This window comes from Cherax quadricarinatus, chromosome 5 (genome assembly GCF_038502225.1).
Source record: "Cherax quadricarinatus isolate ZL_2023a chromosome 5, ASM3850222v1, whole genome shotgun sequence".
Taxonomy (NCBI): domain Eukaryota; kingdom Metazoa; phylum Arthropoda; class Malacostraca; order Decapoda; family Parastacidae; genus Cherax; species Cherax quadricarinatus.
Window position 1 is genome coordinate 20,620,417 of NC_091296.1, and position 16,076 is coordinate 20,636,492.

General features: G+C 38.3%; 1 protein-coding gene across 4 annotated transcripts in view; it reads left to right on the forward strand.

The window, feature by feature from the left end:
• The window catches only part of LOC128684808 (probable tRNA (uracil-O(2)-)-methyltransferase), a 57,750-nt gene extending 43,474 nt beyond the window's left edge, over positions 1-14,276 (forward strand). For all 4 annotated transcript variants that reach the window (XM_070101039.1, XM_070101046.1, XM_070101029.1 and 1 more), the window contains 4 exons: positions 2,273-2,521; positions 9,320-9,913; positions 10,529-10,714; positions 13,944-14,276. In XM_070101039.1, coding sequence (XP_069957140.1) covers positions 2,273-2,521; positions 9,320-9,913; positions 10,529-10,714; positions 13,944-14,114 — 1,200 coding nt within the window. In that variant the 3' untranslated portion in view covers positions 14,115-14,276. The remainder of the gene's footprint in view (positions 1-2,272; positions 2,522-9,319; positions 9,914-10,528; positions 10,715-13,943) is intronic.
• Positions 14,277-16,076: the final 1,800 nt, after the last annotated feature.

The following is a 16,076-nucleotide window of genomic DNA, read 5'->3' on the forward strand; positions in this document are numbered from 1 at the left end:
CCACCCCACCATCCCAGAATTTGTATTTCACATGTGTCCAGTCCTTCTCTGCTAAAAGCTAACTGTGTTTGTGAATTGTGTTTTGATCTTTCAATTACTATATCTTGTATCTGCCAAGCAATCATGACACCCAGCAGGCATACCAGTGTTGCTGAAAGTGGCAGGAAAAGGTATAAGCATTTAAGTCTTAGAATTAATAAAGAAAACGATGATATTAGACAAGTGTTACTTTGTACACATAAAAAGAGGTAAACATGAGTTTGTGTGGCTGACTGACTGAATGACTGACTTACTGAATGACTGACTTACTGACTTGACTGAATGACTTACTGACTTGACTGAATGACTTGACTGACTTGACTGAATGACTTATTGACTTGACTGAATGACTTACTGATTTGACTGAATGACTTGACTGACTTACTGACATGACTGAATGACTTACTGACATGACTGAATGATTTGACCGACTGACTGAATGACTAACTGGCTTGACGGAATGACTTGACTGAATGACTTGACTGACTGACTGAATGACATAGACACTCCAGCACAACCATTGACCAGTAAGGCCACAGCATAACTCTCCACTCTCTTCACAATCATCCAAAAACACCAGCACCCACAATTTAAGGTAAGAAATACTATTATTTCTGTTACATTTGTAGTCTTAACCAGTAAAAACAACATAATACATCACAACAATGAACTATAATTCCATATTCACTTTTATTTTTGTAAGATGTGGAGGCCTTAAAAAAAAGTTTGGCTGTTTTGGGGCACTTAGGAACGTAACCCTATTTTTCCCATAAGTTCTTCAGTTCATCTGTCACGGTTTTACCTCACACACCATTTTCAGGAACGTAACTACCGTGTTAACCCTTTAACTGTCCAAACGTAGATCTACGTTTGCTTGCGTAGCGCTCCGAACGTAGATCTACTTTTTTTTACATTCTTACGGAGAAAATCAAGGGTGGAGTGCTACGTGTGCAAACTACATAGATCTACGTTTGGACAGTTTAAGGGTTAAATGACGGTCTACTGTATATATATATATGCTTGTACATACAAGTGCAGTGTGATTTAAGTGTAAGTAGAAGTAGCAAGACATACCTGAAATCTTGCATGTTAATGAGACAGAAAAGGACACCAGCAGTCCTACCATCATGTAAAACAATTACAGGCTTCTGTTTTACACTCACTAGGTAGGATGGTAGTACCTCCCTGGGCAGTTGCTGTCTACCAACCTACTACCTAGGCTAGTTTAAAATATTGGATCTAAATGGCATTTTGCCAACAGTAGAAAAGAAACAATGTGCTACAGAGGAAACTGTTATATGTACAGCATTTTCTTTGTAATTAGTCAATCTTATTTGTGTTTCTCTTTTTTTTTTTTTTTGCCAAGTTATCCTTTGCCACTTACGTTATCTAAAGCAGAATATGATTATTATGTTTTCTGAAAGTGTCTTTTAGTTTTTACTTAGCAACAAGATTCTAGGTGAGTGAGGATTTGCATAAAAAAGCAAAGCCAAGTGGGAAAACAGACTCGAATCAAGAAGGCTCAGATAAGAATGGAGAAAGGTAACAAATGAATGTATACTGAAACAAACACTCAGAAAATTTAATATGAACACTGAAGAATTAAAAATGTATTTGTTTATGGAAACTGAGTAAATATATAGTAGATGACCAAGTGGTGGTGCAGTGTGAGTTCATGTAAAAATTATGCCTTGCTTCCCTTATGCGCGTAAAGGAGGGTCACATTTATACAGCATGTTAGGTTCCGGGCTACTGCTGTAAAGCAAAAATCAGTGTAAATTGAAACAGCTTTTTTCATTTTCAGATGCATATAGAAGCCTGATAACATGTTTACACTATCATATATTAAGAGAACAATAGAGCTAGGCCTAAAAAATGCATACACAGTCACATATTACTTACCTTAAAATATTTTCGTCCTTAGCTTATAGAGAGTGGTGAATATATTGATTGTAGGATGTCTGAATAAATGAAGAATGGGTATAACTGAAAACTGCTGCTTTAGTGAAACTGTAAAGTGAAGTGATGTAAAGCCAGGCCCTCCTGTATAAATAATGGTAACTAATGCCACTTAGACAGCTTAATTAAAAATTACACTACTGAATATTGTGCAACACCTTCATAAATTTTTACCATATTATTAATTTGGTATGATTACAAAATTGACATGTTGTTTTCTCTTATCTTTTAATGGAGAACATAGCTAAGCTATATTATATATTTTTGATTGCAGATGTGGCCAGAGACAACAGATCCTCTTAAGCATGTGTATGAGGATATTGCCATTGCCACCTATTTGATTTTAATTTGGCAGCAAGAGAGAAAAAAGAAGCAACTTACTTCTTATCAAACTTTTGTTGACTTAGGATGTGGTAATGGTCTTCTTGTCTACATCTTGTCAAGTGAAGGGCATCAAGGGCTTGGAATAGACATCAAAAAACGTCATATATGGGATACATTTCCCAAGCACATCCAATTGAAGGTAGTGAAAAGCATACATTGTAGGCAGTAATGAGATAAATTCTGTCGTTATTACAGATTAGAAACTGTAATGAATTCTGTTGCTCTAGTAATTAAATTTTCAGTTTTGGTGCCATACCTATTCAAAAGCAAAATAACTTTATTTTTTAATAATACAATAGTGTATAATACATAGTTATACATAAGTGCATACACCATTAGTGTAAATTTATATTGACATTTTCTTCTTTCAGCAAACTGGCCATGTCTCACCAAAGAAGGGTGGCCCAAAAAGAAAAACAAGAGTTTCTCTTTTTAACTTAAGTAATGTATACACGAAAAGGGATTACTAACCCCTTACTCCCGGCATGTTAGTTGCTTCTTACAACACGCATGGCTTACGGAGGAAGAATTCTGTTTCACTTCCCCATGGAGATAAGAGGAAATAAAGATGAATAAGAACTAGTAAGAAAATAGAAGAAAACCCAAAGGGGTGTGTACATATATGCTTGTACATGCATGTATTGTATGACCTAAGTGTAAGTAGAAGTAGCAAGAAGTACCTGAAATCTTGCATGTTTATGAAACAGAAAAAAAAACACTAGCAGTCCTTCCATCATGTAAAACAATTACAGGCTTCCATGTTACACTCAATTGGCAGGACAGCAGTACCTCCCTGGGCAGTTGATGTCTGTCAACCTACTACCTAGGATTGACATTTTCTAGTGTTTATTATTAGCAAAAAATTGTACAACTGAAACATTTTTAATATTAATTTACGTGCATTGTTTTAGCTGATCATGGTTACAGTAGAAGAAATGTTTCTATTAAAACAAAGTAAATAAATTATGAACCCAAAAATGTTTTATAGAGTTAAAAATTTTGACAAAATTTAATATCTAAGCATCTTTCCTGTGCACGTTAACATTAAATTTGGTTTCACTGGTACATTTTCTAATGGGTCTCTGAACATTACAGAATTTACCAATAGAGTGATGAAGCCTACTGTGCAGGCCTCATCACTATGACAAAGGTGATTACAGTACTGGGGATAGTAGAAAAAGAAGTAGAGTTTGAGGTGATCAGTCCTTCAGCCTTGAACATGATCAGTCTCGTAACCTCAAGCAGAGGCATGAGGCCAGAGACTTGTATACTGAAGGCCAGAGACGTGTATACTGGAGCTAGAAATGAGGCATAGCAACTTGGAGATGATCAAAGGTAAGTGGAGCCCACTGTACTACTCTTGTGTTATCATCTTCAAGCTGCTACACCTCATATCCGGTTCCGGTATATAAGTCTCTGGCCTCAAGCCTCTCTTCTTTAGGCTAAGAGACTGACTCTCTTCAAGGCTGAGGGACTGAGCACCTCAAATTACCTCTATACTTCTGCTGCCTGCTATGCAGGAGAAACATTTCACCAGTAAAAATACGTGTGTTGCACATGTGCTTTGCTCGTCTAGTTGGTATTGAATACTATTATAATGATACTTTTTAATTTATTGCACATATGTGTGAATATCCTACACAGTAGGTTGGTAGACAGCAACCGCTCAGGGAGGTACTACCGTCCTGCCAAGTGAGTGTAAAACATAAACCTGTAATTGTTTTACATGATGGTAGGATTGCTGGTGTCTTTTTTTCTGTCTCATAAACATGCAAGATTTCAGGTACGTCTTGCTACTTCTACTTACACTTAGGTCACACTACACATACATGTATAAGCATATATATACACACCCCTCTGGGTTTTCTTCTATTTTCTTTCTTTATTATTTTTTTTTTTTATTATCACACTGGCCGATTCCCACCAAAGCAGGGTGGCCCGAAAAAGAAAAACTTTCACCATCATTCGCTCCATCACTGTCTTGCCAGAAGGGTGCTTTACACTACAGTTTTTAAACTGCAACATTAACACCCCTCCTTCAGAGTGTAGGCACTGTACTTCCCATCTCCAGGACTCAAGTCCGGCCTGCCGGTTTCCCTGAACCCCTTCATAAATGTTACTTTGCTCACACTCCAACAGCACGTCAAGTATTAAAAACCATTTGTCTCCATTCACTCCTATCAAACACGCTCACGCATGCCTGCTGGAAGTCCAAGCCCCTCGCACACAAAACCTCCTTTACCCCCTCCCTCCAACCCTCCTAGGCCGACCCCTACCCCGCCTTCCTTCCACTACAGACTGATACACTCTTGAAGTCACTCTGTTTCGCTCCATTCTCTGTACATGTTTGAACCACCTCAACAACCCTTCCTCAGCCCTCTGGACAACAGTTTTGGTAATCCCGCACCTCCTCCTAACTTCCAAACTACGAATTCTCTGCATTATATTCACACCACGCATTGCCCTCAGACGTGACATCTCCATTGCCTCCAGCCTTCTCCTCACTGCAACATTCATCACCCATGCTTCACACCCATATAAGAGCATTGGTAAAACTATACTCTCATACATTCCCCTCTTTGCCTCCAAGGACAAAGTTCTTTGTCTCCACAGACTCCTAAGTGCACCACTCACCCTTTTCCCCTCATCAATTCTATGATTCACCTCATCTTTCATAGACCCATCCGCTGACACGTCCACTCCCAAATATCTGAATACATTCACCTCCTCCATACTCTCTCCCTCCAATCTGATATCCAATCTTTCATCATCTAATCTTTTTGTTATCCTCATAAGCTTACTCTTTCCTGTATTCACTTTTAATTTTCTTCTTTTGCACACCCTACCAAATTCATCCACCAATCTCTGCAACTTCTCTTCAGAATCTCCCAAGAGCACAGTGTCATCAGCAAAGAGCAACTGTGACAACTCCCACTTTATGTATGATTCTTTATCTTTTAACTCCACGCCTCTTGCCAAGACCCTCGCATTTACTTCTCTTACAACCCCATCTATAAATATATTAAACAACCATGGTGACATCACACATCCTTGTCTAAGGCCTACTTTTACTGGGAAATAATTTCCCTCTTTCCTACATACTCTAACTTGAGCCTCACTATCCTCGTAAAAACTCTTCACTGCTTTCAGTAACCTACCTCCTACACCATACACTTGCAACATCTGCCACATTGCACCCCTATCCACCCTGTCATACGCCTTTTCCAAATCCATAAATGCCACAAAGACCTCTTTAGCCTTATCTAAATACTGTTCACTTATATGTTTCACTGTAAACACCTGGTCCACACACCCCCTACCTTTCCTAAAGCCTCATTGTTCATCTGCTATCCTATTCTCCGTCTTACTCTTAATTCTTTCAATAATAACTCTACCATACACTTTACCAGGTATACTCAACAGACTTATCCCCCTATAATTTTTGCACTCTCTTTTGTCCCCTTTGCCTTTATACAAAGGAACTATGCATGCTCTCTACCAATCCCTAGGTACCTTACCCTCTTCCATACATTGGGTAAGGTACCTAGGGATTGGCAGAGAGCATGCATAGTTCCTTTGTATAAAGGCAAAGGGGACAAAAGAGAGTGCAAAAATTTTCTTTCTTGTTCTTGTTTATTTCCTCTTATCTCCATGGGGAAGTGGAACAGAATTCTTCCTCCATAAGCCACGCGTGTTGTAAGAGGCGACAAAAATGCCGGGAGCAAAGGCCTAGTAACCCCTTCTCCTGTATAAATTACTAAATTTAAAAAGAGAAACTTTCGTTTTTCTTTTTGGGGCACCCTGCCTTGGTGGGATATGGCCAGTTTGTTGAAAACAAAAAAGAAAGAAAAAAAAAATGTGTGAATATAATGCAGAGAATCTGTAGCTTGGAGATTAGAAGGAGTTCTGGGGTTTCTAAAAGTACTGTACAGTGGAGCCCCGGTTTGCGATGCTATCGGTGTCCGATAAATCCGGTAACCGATGTATTATATCGCCAAAAATTTGCCTCGGTTCCTGTTACAAAACTCGGTATACAATGCGATTCATACGAGACGTGTCCATGTGTGGCCTGAACTGCCCCGTGTGTGCCAGTGTTTACAAGCCAGCCAGTATGCGCGCATCTAAGGATACATTCGGTACATTCCATATTATCCATATTATCACTATTTTTTGTGCCTGTTTCTGCAAAATAAGTCACCATGGGCCCCAAGAAAGCTTCTAGTGCCAACTCTTTGAGACCAAAGGTGCTAATGACTATTGAAATGAAGAAAGAGATAATTGCAAAGTGCAAAAGTGGAGTGCGTGTGTCGAAGTGCATGATGATTTGGTAAAGAAATTCCTGCAACTAGTGGTGATGTGAGTGAAGTTAAGGCCAGCAAAGGTTGGTTTGAAAGATTTAAGAATCATAGTGGCATACACAGTGTGGTAAGGCATGGTGAGGGTGCCAGTTCAAGTCCTAATGGAAGGGGATTCCCCTTCTAAACACTAACACCATCCACACACTCCCCTCCTCCCATCCCATCAATCATCACCAGATCTTCATTAGAGGTAAGTGTCAATTATTCTATTGTTATTAATCTATTGTTATTGTTGTTATTGTAATTATTCTATTGCATTAAACTTAATATTTCATGTGGTAAAGTTTTTTTTTTCATACTTTTGGGTGTCTTGCACGGATTAATTTGATTTCCATTATTTCTTATTGGGAAAATTGATTCGCTTTCCAATAATTTTGGTTTACGATGAGCTCTCAGGAACAGATTAATATTGCGAACCGGGGGTCCACTGTATTATCCTGAGAGCTGAGGACAAGTTATTGAGGTGGTTTGGACATTGAGAAAGGATGGAACAAAATAGAGTGACTCGGAAGGTGTATAAATCTGTAGTGGAAGGAAGGTGGGGTAGGGGTTGCCCTAGGAAATGTTGGAGGGAGGGGGCAAAGTAAGTTTTTAGTGCACAAGGAGTTTAGACTTCCAGCAAGTGTGCATGAGTGTGTTATATAGGAGCGAGTGGAGGCAAATGACTTTTATGATTTGATATGCTGTTGGAGTGTGAGCAAAGTAACATTTATGAAGAGATTCAGGGAAACTGGTTAGCCAGACTTGAGTCATGGAGGTGGAAAGTATAGTGCCTGTGCTCTGAAGGAGGGGTGGAGATATGTTGCAGTTTTTGAACTGGAGTGTAGGCATGCCTCTGGCAAGACTGATGGAGTGAGTGATGATGAAAGTGTTACTTCTCTTTTTGGGTCACCCGCCTCAGTGGGAAATGGGATAGTGTAGTACTAGTTTGTTATGATTAAGTTTGTTTATATCTTTGGTGATCAGGCAGGCAGATCCTGGTATCTTTCTTTAGATTACTGGCGTATAACATGGCTCTGTCCTTTAAGGGTCCTGGCATTGGCTGCTCTACCATGACTGAATATTGGATGTAAATCTGATGTGGATGTGCAAAGGGCTCTACTGGGTTTCAACTAGGTTAAGGCATTGACTTAAGCTGGTGGGAGAATTGGACCTGCCTTCCATGGGCCAGTAGTCCTGCTGCAGTGTTCTTTCTTTCTTATGTTCATTTCCTGTATATCAGACTTTTGCCTCATCCCGTCTGCTAGTGGTTTTTCTGAATCTGACTAGGTTGATCACTTTCTGTTATACTGCTCCCACTTTTATTTACCCAGTGTTTGACTTTGTTAGATCAGATCTTCATTTGGTGATGGTCATGTTGACCTATTGAGTGCTATCAGCAACAGCCTGATTTACAAGGCAGTCAGTAAGGAAGCCTGGTTTCAGGCTTGACTACGAGAATAGAAGAACACTTAACACTGATCTCAGATAGCCTGTCAGAGGTTTGTTAGCTTTTTTTTTTTTTTGACTAGTAATTTTGACCCAGAGATTTATTACTACATTCTGGGGTATGATTGCTTATAACTGTATTGCACTGGCAGGGTGGGTGAGCTGTAAGTAGATCAGAAAGTCAGGTGGTAGGATTCATACAGTCCCTTGAGTCATCACAGCCCAATAAAAATATTGCCACAAAATTACTCTTGCCTATTTCTCAAAAAGGAAGATGATGGTCTTAGGAATGTGCAAATAATGACCAAAGTGGTTGTTAAGAATTTTTGAATGAGGTGAGAATTTTTTAAAAATCAACATAATGGAAAGATACGAAAAATGTGTATCGAAAGGGGGGAATTTTTTGGGGGGAAAATAATATTTACTTGTTGGCACTGATACTTTCTGTAAGTTTGCTGAAATTCAAAAAGAGAGATATATACACTGTCTCATAGAGAACATTATCTACAATGTTTGGTAAGTTCATTTGGCCCTTAAATCTAATACGTATTTTTATAGTTTAAATTAATTTGATTTGGTGAACATAATAGGAATCTCTCTAAATGTTTCTTTTGTGTAGAAGATACTTAATAATTTTGTTTAGCACATATGCCATCTTTTACTAAAGTAATGGGGATTTAAGGATGGAAACGCATTCACTATCATTGATTCAATATCCATCTTGCCAGAAGTACATGGACATCACAATATCAATGACCTTCTGAACTGCAGCATCCCCTTTTTTTTATATTAATGCTGGAGCAGTTTTATATATTAAAATGTAGCATATGAAGCATTGAATGGCAGCAAAGAATAAGCACCACCATGGCCAAAATCCAGGTTCATGAATGAATCAGTTCCTTAATGTTTTGTCTGTGAGAATGTGTTGCTGTTGTCTTCTACAGCTATAACTTTAGTTAAGAGCACCATAATAAAGTATGGTTTCATGGCACTGATCTCTCCCACACCTGCATTTTCTCCACTGTGAAATCAGAGCTTATTATTTACTGTTGTACAATGCCCCATATGGAGCCTGTTTATAAGTGATAATTATATTTGTATTTGAAGTTTTCTTTTGCATTTATTTTTAATACTTTTTTATTTCATATTAGGAGGGAGCTATTGAACCATCTGATAAGAACCTTTTCCCAGAATTCGACTGGCTAATTGGAAATCATTCTGATGAATTAACTCCATGGATCCCTGTCATTGCTGCAAAATCTAAACACACAACTCGTTTCTTTGTCATCCCATGTTGTGCCCACGACTTTGACTGCAGGTACCGGAGGAAGTATGCTGGAAGAAGCCAGTATTCAGACTATCTGGAATACATCAAAGAAGTGGGCATTGTTTGTGGCTTTGACGTATGGCAAGACAAACTGAGAATCCCATCCACCAAAAGAATTTGTTTGATAGGACAGGAGAGAACATACAGGACAAGGGATGCTCCTCAGATTTTTAAAAATATAAATGACTTTATTAGAAAAAGAAGTGATGGCGACAGTAAAAATACAGAGAACCAGGAAAGTCATGCAAATGTGAAAAGTCAGATTAAAAATCACCATGATATTTTCTGGACAGCAAACTTTAAGGTTCGGGAGGCTGTGCAACCAGTGCGCAACTGTACACAGTTGGAGACTAGTGTCAGAGAAGATCTAGTGTTAACAGTGGCAAAAATGCTTATGGAAAAAAAGCATGTAGTTGAGGTAATGACACTAAAAAGAAACACAGTTACTAAACCTTCTTATTTATTAATATTGTTTAAGCTTTTACAATTTTCATTTAATAATAAATTCACCTAATGTTTAACCAGTTATATACAGTGGTATTTTGCTTAGAATAAGCTATGAATGAAATAAATTTTACCAAGAATATAATTAACTGATAAGTTTTGTATCAAATGGTCACTTTCATGAATCATTAACCTAAACATGCCTTGATTATTTATTTGTGAGTTTACTAAAAGGTTAGAAGGTCTGTGTTGTAAATGGTGATGGGGTATATAAAATACATGATAAATTTCTATAGCACAATGTTTCATAGTTTTTAAACCTACCACACTTTCATAATAGTATAAAATGTTCAGCAACTTCAGTTTGGTATTCCACTAAAGTGTGCCAAACAGACATGAAAATAAATACATTAGTAAAATAGTTGTTGAAATAGGAGAAAACTTTATTTCAGTACATGTTTAATTTTTGTAAATTTCATAATTATATGTTTGAAAAGTCAGTCATTAGTTGAGAAATAGTTTTATTCATAACTGCTTATAAATACATTTGTGTGTCTAAAGCATTTTTTCTTTTGTTAATGTATAACAGGTTGAAATAAGCCAGAATAATTTTGTAACCTGGGACCGCGGAGGCAGAATGACTCTGAGTGACATAGCTAAACGCATGGAACCTCAGCAACTCTTGGCACTCAAGAAGGAATGTGGAGGCTTACAAACATTGCTGAAGAATCACAAACACATTTTTAACATCTTACATGGAGAAGCAAATCTTCAAGTGAGATATCAGCTGATATATTTTACTTTAGTACAGTTTATAGATTTATGTATATACTGTATGGGTAACTTACCTAGGATATTGTTATGATTAAAAATTTGCATTAGACATTGAAGTTACTTCACGGCATGAGTCTTGATGCCAGTGAAGGGGATCTTGATTTTGGAATTAAAGCTGCCCTCCTCTTTCTTGGATCATACTTAATTGCTTCCCATTCCCAAGAAGTTGTTTGACTCCTATACAAGCACTTCACCATGAATGTATTATCATCATTATTTTCATGGAAGAGCATCAAATCTTTGGGATTATACAGAGCCTGGGAAAAAGGGAGGAAGTCAGGTTAGATACCCTGAGTCAATTCCATGGTTCAGGGGTCCCTCACTGGCATCAGGAACCTCCCTTGCGGAAACAATACCTGAAGGGTGTTCTGGGGGTCAGTGCCCTCATGGCCCAGTCCACGACCAGGCTTTGAACATAAAAAATAATAATAATAGACATTCAAGTAAAAAATTTTACATCCATTGATAAAGCTTTGTTTAATAACCCAATTTTATATGGAGAATGTTTGTACATAGAGGATGAAACCAGTTTATTTATTTGAAATGGTATATTTGAAAGTGGAACAAGGGGCTAGCAAATTTAAAAAGAGAAACTTTTGTTTTTCTTTTTGGGCCACCCCGCCTTGGTGGGATATGGCAGGTTTGTTGAAAAAAAATATTTGAAAGTTACACGGGAAAATAGATGTACCATGCATGCTGTATTTTTCGCAGTATGGTAGTGAAACTCATCTTTGCTTAATAATTAAAAGTTGTTTTATGTAACACCACTTGAGTTATTTTCTAAACATTTAAATTACTCTTTGCTAATTTTACATTCTATTTTCCATTTCTGTTATATTATACTTGCCTAAAGAGGGCTTGTAGCTGGAATGGAAATTGCATTAATGGCACATATAATGGCATTTTATGCCAATCTTGCCACCCTGTTTCATTTAGCAAGTATCTTTTTGGCAAAATAGGTGAGCATAAATCAGTTGTTTCCAAACTCTGAAAATGCCAATTCAGTATATTTCATAGATGTAATATACTAAACTTAAATTGCTCTAAAATAGGTTAAGTTGAATTAATATATATGTTTTGTGGTATACAGACTACTCGATGGGTCCACTGTTGAGTAGGCGAATAATGGTGTTATACATCCATTTTATGAGGGCATAAAATGGGAGCAAAACATGGTCTGATTTGTCTGTGAGGGAGAACATTATACACATGATCTAATCTGCCTGAGAGAGGAACAATTTCAAATTACATATTATACCTCCCACCACTCCTTTCTTCTTTTACCATTGTTTCACAGAGGCATAGTGGTGTTATGACCCCTGATTTATGGGTGAATGACACAAAAAACTAAGAAAAAATATAAAAATATGATGAGAAATGTCACACTGTACTTTGTTACTGTTTTGTTGAATGGTTGCAGCGGCTCTTAGGCTGACCCTAGCTGGGTTAAAGTGTTGTGATGGACTTTAGGCTGTAGCATTCTTTCAACAGCAATAGTTGATCTAGGAATCATTAAAATGTTTCACCATCATTCATTCAACTTCTGTCCCCATTTACCCTCGCATTTTAACTGATGATGCAAAGCATATAAAAATATTGCGAGTGTTGAATGCTGGCTCAGGTAATGGCTAATTTAGTCTCATCTGTGGATGTATTTGAGGTGATAAACATTATTAACATTATCAAGTCATTGTAAGAGGAAGTGGTTGTTCATCAGGGGAAAAGACAGTTCAGAACCTGAAATTTTGTTGTTAACCCTTTGACTGTCGCAAGCCCCTTTCTGAAATTGTCATTCTATGTCGCAAAAGTTTTGGAAAAAAAAAATTATTTTTTCTTATGAAATGATAGAGAATGTTTTCCCGATGGTAATGACACCAAAAGTATGAAATTTGGTCGAAAACTCATGGAATTACTCTCCCGTGAAGTTAGTGGTCTCGGCGACATATGCGCATCGGCGATTTCGCCGACTTTGAGCCCTGTTTTTGGCCAATTCCGTTGTTCCAGTTGACCAAACTCATAGCTATTTCTTTAGATCTCCATTTTTTCTATCAGTTGAGTACAAGAAACCGCCCATTTACCGATTTGAACTACCCAGTAAAGTGGTCAGAAATTGGCAATTTGGCCAATTTCACGCATATTAAAAAAGATGCCAATTTCAAAATAGGGTCCAGAATAAACAATGTAGACAATCTTGGCACTAAAATAACATATCCTCTGTTCATTAGTCACATCTCTAGGCCCCTCTTATATTACTATTGCATTCTATTTTGATTTTTTATTCATGCAAAAAATACAAAATTTACTGTTATGCAGACTACTGCATTATTGTCAAAATGGTATAAACAATATCAGTGCACTAGTGAAAGAATATTAGACTCCCCAGTTGACATGTATTGGATGTGTGATGTAATTTGCTTACTCCTGAACATTGGTAAAAATCCAACATTTCTGCTACTTTGAGCTCAATTTCAAGGTCATTTTCATTGTGAAACTAATCAAAATCATCTCTATTTCTGTAATATGTTTTCCATTTTATCACATGAGACCATGAAAATGAGAATACAACAATAAATACTATACGAAAATACACCTCAAAGTCGGCGTTTTAATAAAAAAAACGGTCAGTTTTTTTTTCTCATTATGCACTGCGTGCTGCAAGATTTTTTTATGTGGTGCACACTGACCACACAGACCCATTCTCTCACATGAGGGCCTACCAACTTTCTCCTGCTTGATCTGAAGCCGCTAGAATTTACGCGTATTAATACGTCCGAAACAGTGGAGCGCAAGACGTATATATATATGACCAAAACAGTCAAAGGGTTAAACAAGCAGGAGCCAGTTGTTAATGGGGAATGGGGGGTATTCAGAATTATGTTATGTGAATGGTCATTAAACAAGGGATCACTCTTATTATTTTTATTATTATTATCAATATCATGCATTCATAAGGAAGCACTAAACCCATAGGGGCTATTCAGTGTTTAGGGGATGGGGAATAAGAGGCAGTCAGGTTTGATCCAAGGAAGTAGCCCTGCATAGGCATCTAGGTACTTCCTTGAAGACTTCCATCTTATGATTGCAATAATATGAGAAGTTGTGATAAAATAAGTTTTAAATGATCTTGACTAATAAATACAATAGCATAATAATTTGTGTTTCTTTGACAGATTCCAATACCAATATGGAAAGCAAAAGTGCCAAGCAGTCGTATCAAGACAAAACCTTGCTGGTTCTATGTCAGCCACATTATGGGCTGTCCTTTGCCATCTCAAACATGTATATATGCTCATGGTGATGCAGATTTGAAAGAAGTTAATGGCACAATAATTTCTAAATAATGTAGCTATTTGAATATAGGTAGTGTCTTCTTCTTTCAACAAACCGGCCATGTCCCACCGAGGCAGGAGGTAGTGTCATCTTTGTGAAATAATCCAGGTAGGGTAAATCAGATTGTTTTCATAAATTTGACCAGTTGTAAATTAATAAAATTAATACATTTTCATTGTTTTTAAATTTACATCTTTTTAATACTTAAAAGAAACACAAGCAACTAATTGTATGCACAGACAATTTACATCATGGGAAATGGATGAAGTAAGCCAGCTTTCAGAATATTGAAACTGTATGAATACATTTCCTTGAATGAGGTACGGTACTTTGATACTGGTGAGGAATCCTTAACCCTTTCACTGTTCATGCCACAGTACTACGGTATGGACATATGCTCATAGGCCTATATATGATATAATGGGTCTGTGTGGTCAGTTGTGTGCAGTAAATAAAATACTGGGGTGCTCACATTGCATTGTAGAACACCATCTCTGTACCTTACTCCCTGTCGAATTGAGAATCTCCTCTTCCCAAGTGACAGTTCTAACACAAATGGAAGTGGAAGGGAAAAGGAATTCTATGGTTTTGAACAATTTGTGACTGCAAGCAATGCTCAGGATACTGAGAATAGTGCCGAAAACCTTGATGACCCTCAACATTCTACCTCTGATGCTGGTCCATCTGGGTCATGCTCAGTTGTACCTTGCCATAAGCAAAAGCTTATATTTTCCTTTGGCCAGGCCTCAAATGTGAGCACGTAATGGTGATGACACCGACGTGGACTTTGATTTTATTGCTCTTGATGACCATTCGAGTACCGACAGCGAGGAAGAATATTCACCAGTGAAGAATCGGTTTATGTGATGCCGCATGCGGTCTGGTAGTGTGCCATGTGCAATTCCAAGGGTATGGAGTACATCTTGTGGCCCTACACCAGGAACAGATAGTGAAAGCGACGAAGTGGCTACAATTGGGATGGAAAATGACTGCATGCATTGGTAGGTGGTGGTGCCATGCTGGGTGTGGCACCAGCAACAGCCCAGGGTGGGACCCATGCTACTGACTCAGCATGTCCATGACCCAAGGCATTCTCAATCAGCCCCACACGACAGACACAAACATGACCACATTCAGCTACTAATATCCAGTATTCACCAACAAACTGCATCTGGGAATGACAGCAAAGTGCAAATTTTGGGCCCAGTCCCTATCAATTTGATGATGACAGTCACAGTGGAATCCTGCCAAATTGTACCCTTGGGAACACTGTAAGTGAACTGGAATTCTTTGAACTCTTCTTTGACCATTCCCTGAAGGAAATTGGCAGGGAAAATAACAGGTACTTTGAAAAATTAGACACATGAGCAACACTTGGGTATCTTTACTGAGGAAACATTTTGCCACACAGTGGCTTCATCAGTCCTAAACAAAGAAGAATGGTGAAGATCAGGAGTTTGAGGTAAGCAGTCCCTGAGCCTTGAATTGATGTAATCAGTCCATCAATCTTGAAAAGATTGCAGCATATGCACAAAGAAAGAGGCGAAGGCCTGAGCTTGCTACCATCTGCAGCTCATGAGACTGCCATCCCCACGAGCCCCTTTGGGACGGGGCAGATGGCAGACCAGAGGCCTAGCTTCTCCCTACAAGCCCCGTGAGGGCGGGGACTGTGGCTAGGCCTGGGGACAGTTGGTCCCAAAGATGAGGGGGTACTTGTACCTCCTCCCATGGGAGACTTAGGTCTCGAGACACTCCCCAGATAGGGAGCCAAGGCCGGGTCACCACTACTTGGAAAAGACCCAGGCTGGGAGAATACCGGCGAATAAAAAACAAAAAAAAAAAAATGCACAAAGAAGTGGCTTATATACTATAGACAAGTGAGGTGAAGCAATCATAGGCAGTATCATATGGGACAAATCCAAGGTGGAAGTAGGTCATGCCTGTAGGTTAGGCAAGTGAAGAATTCCCTGTAT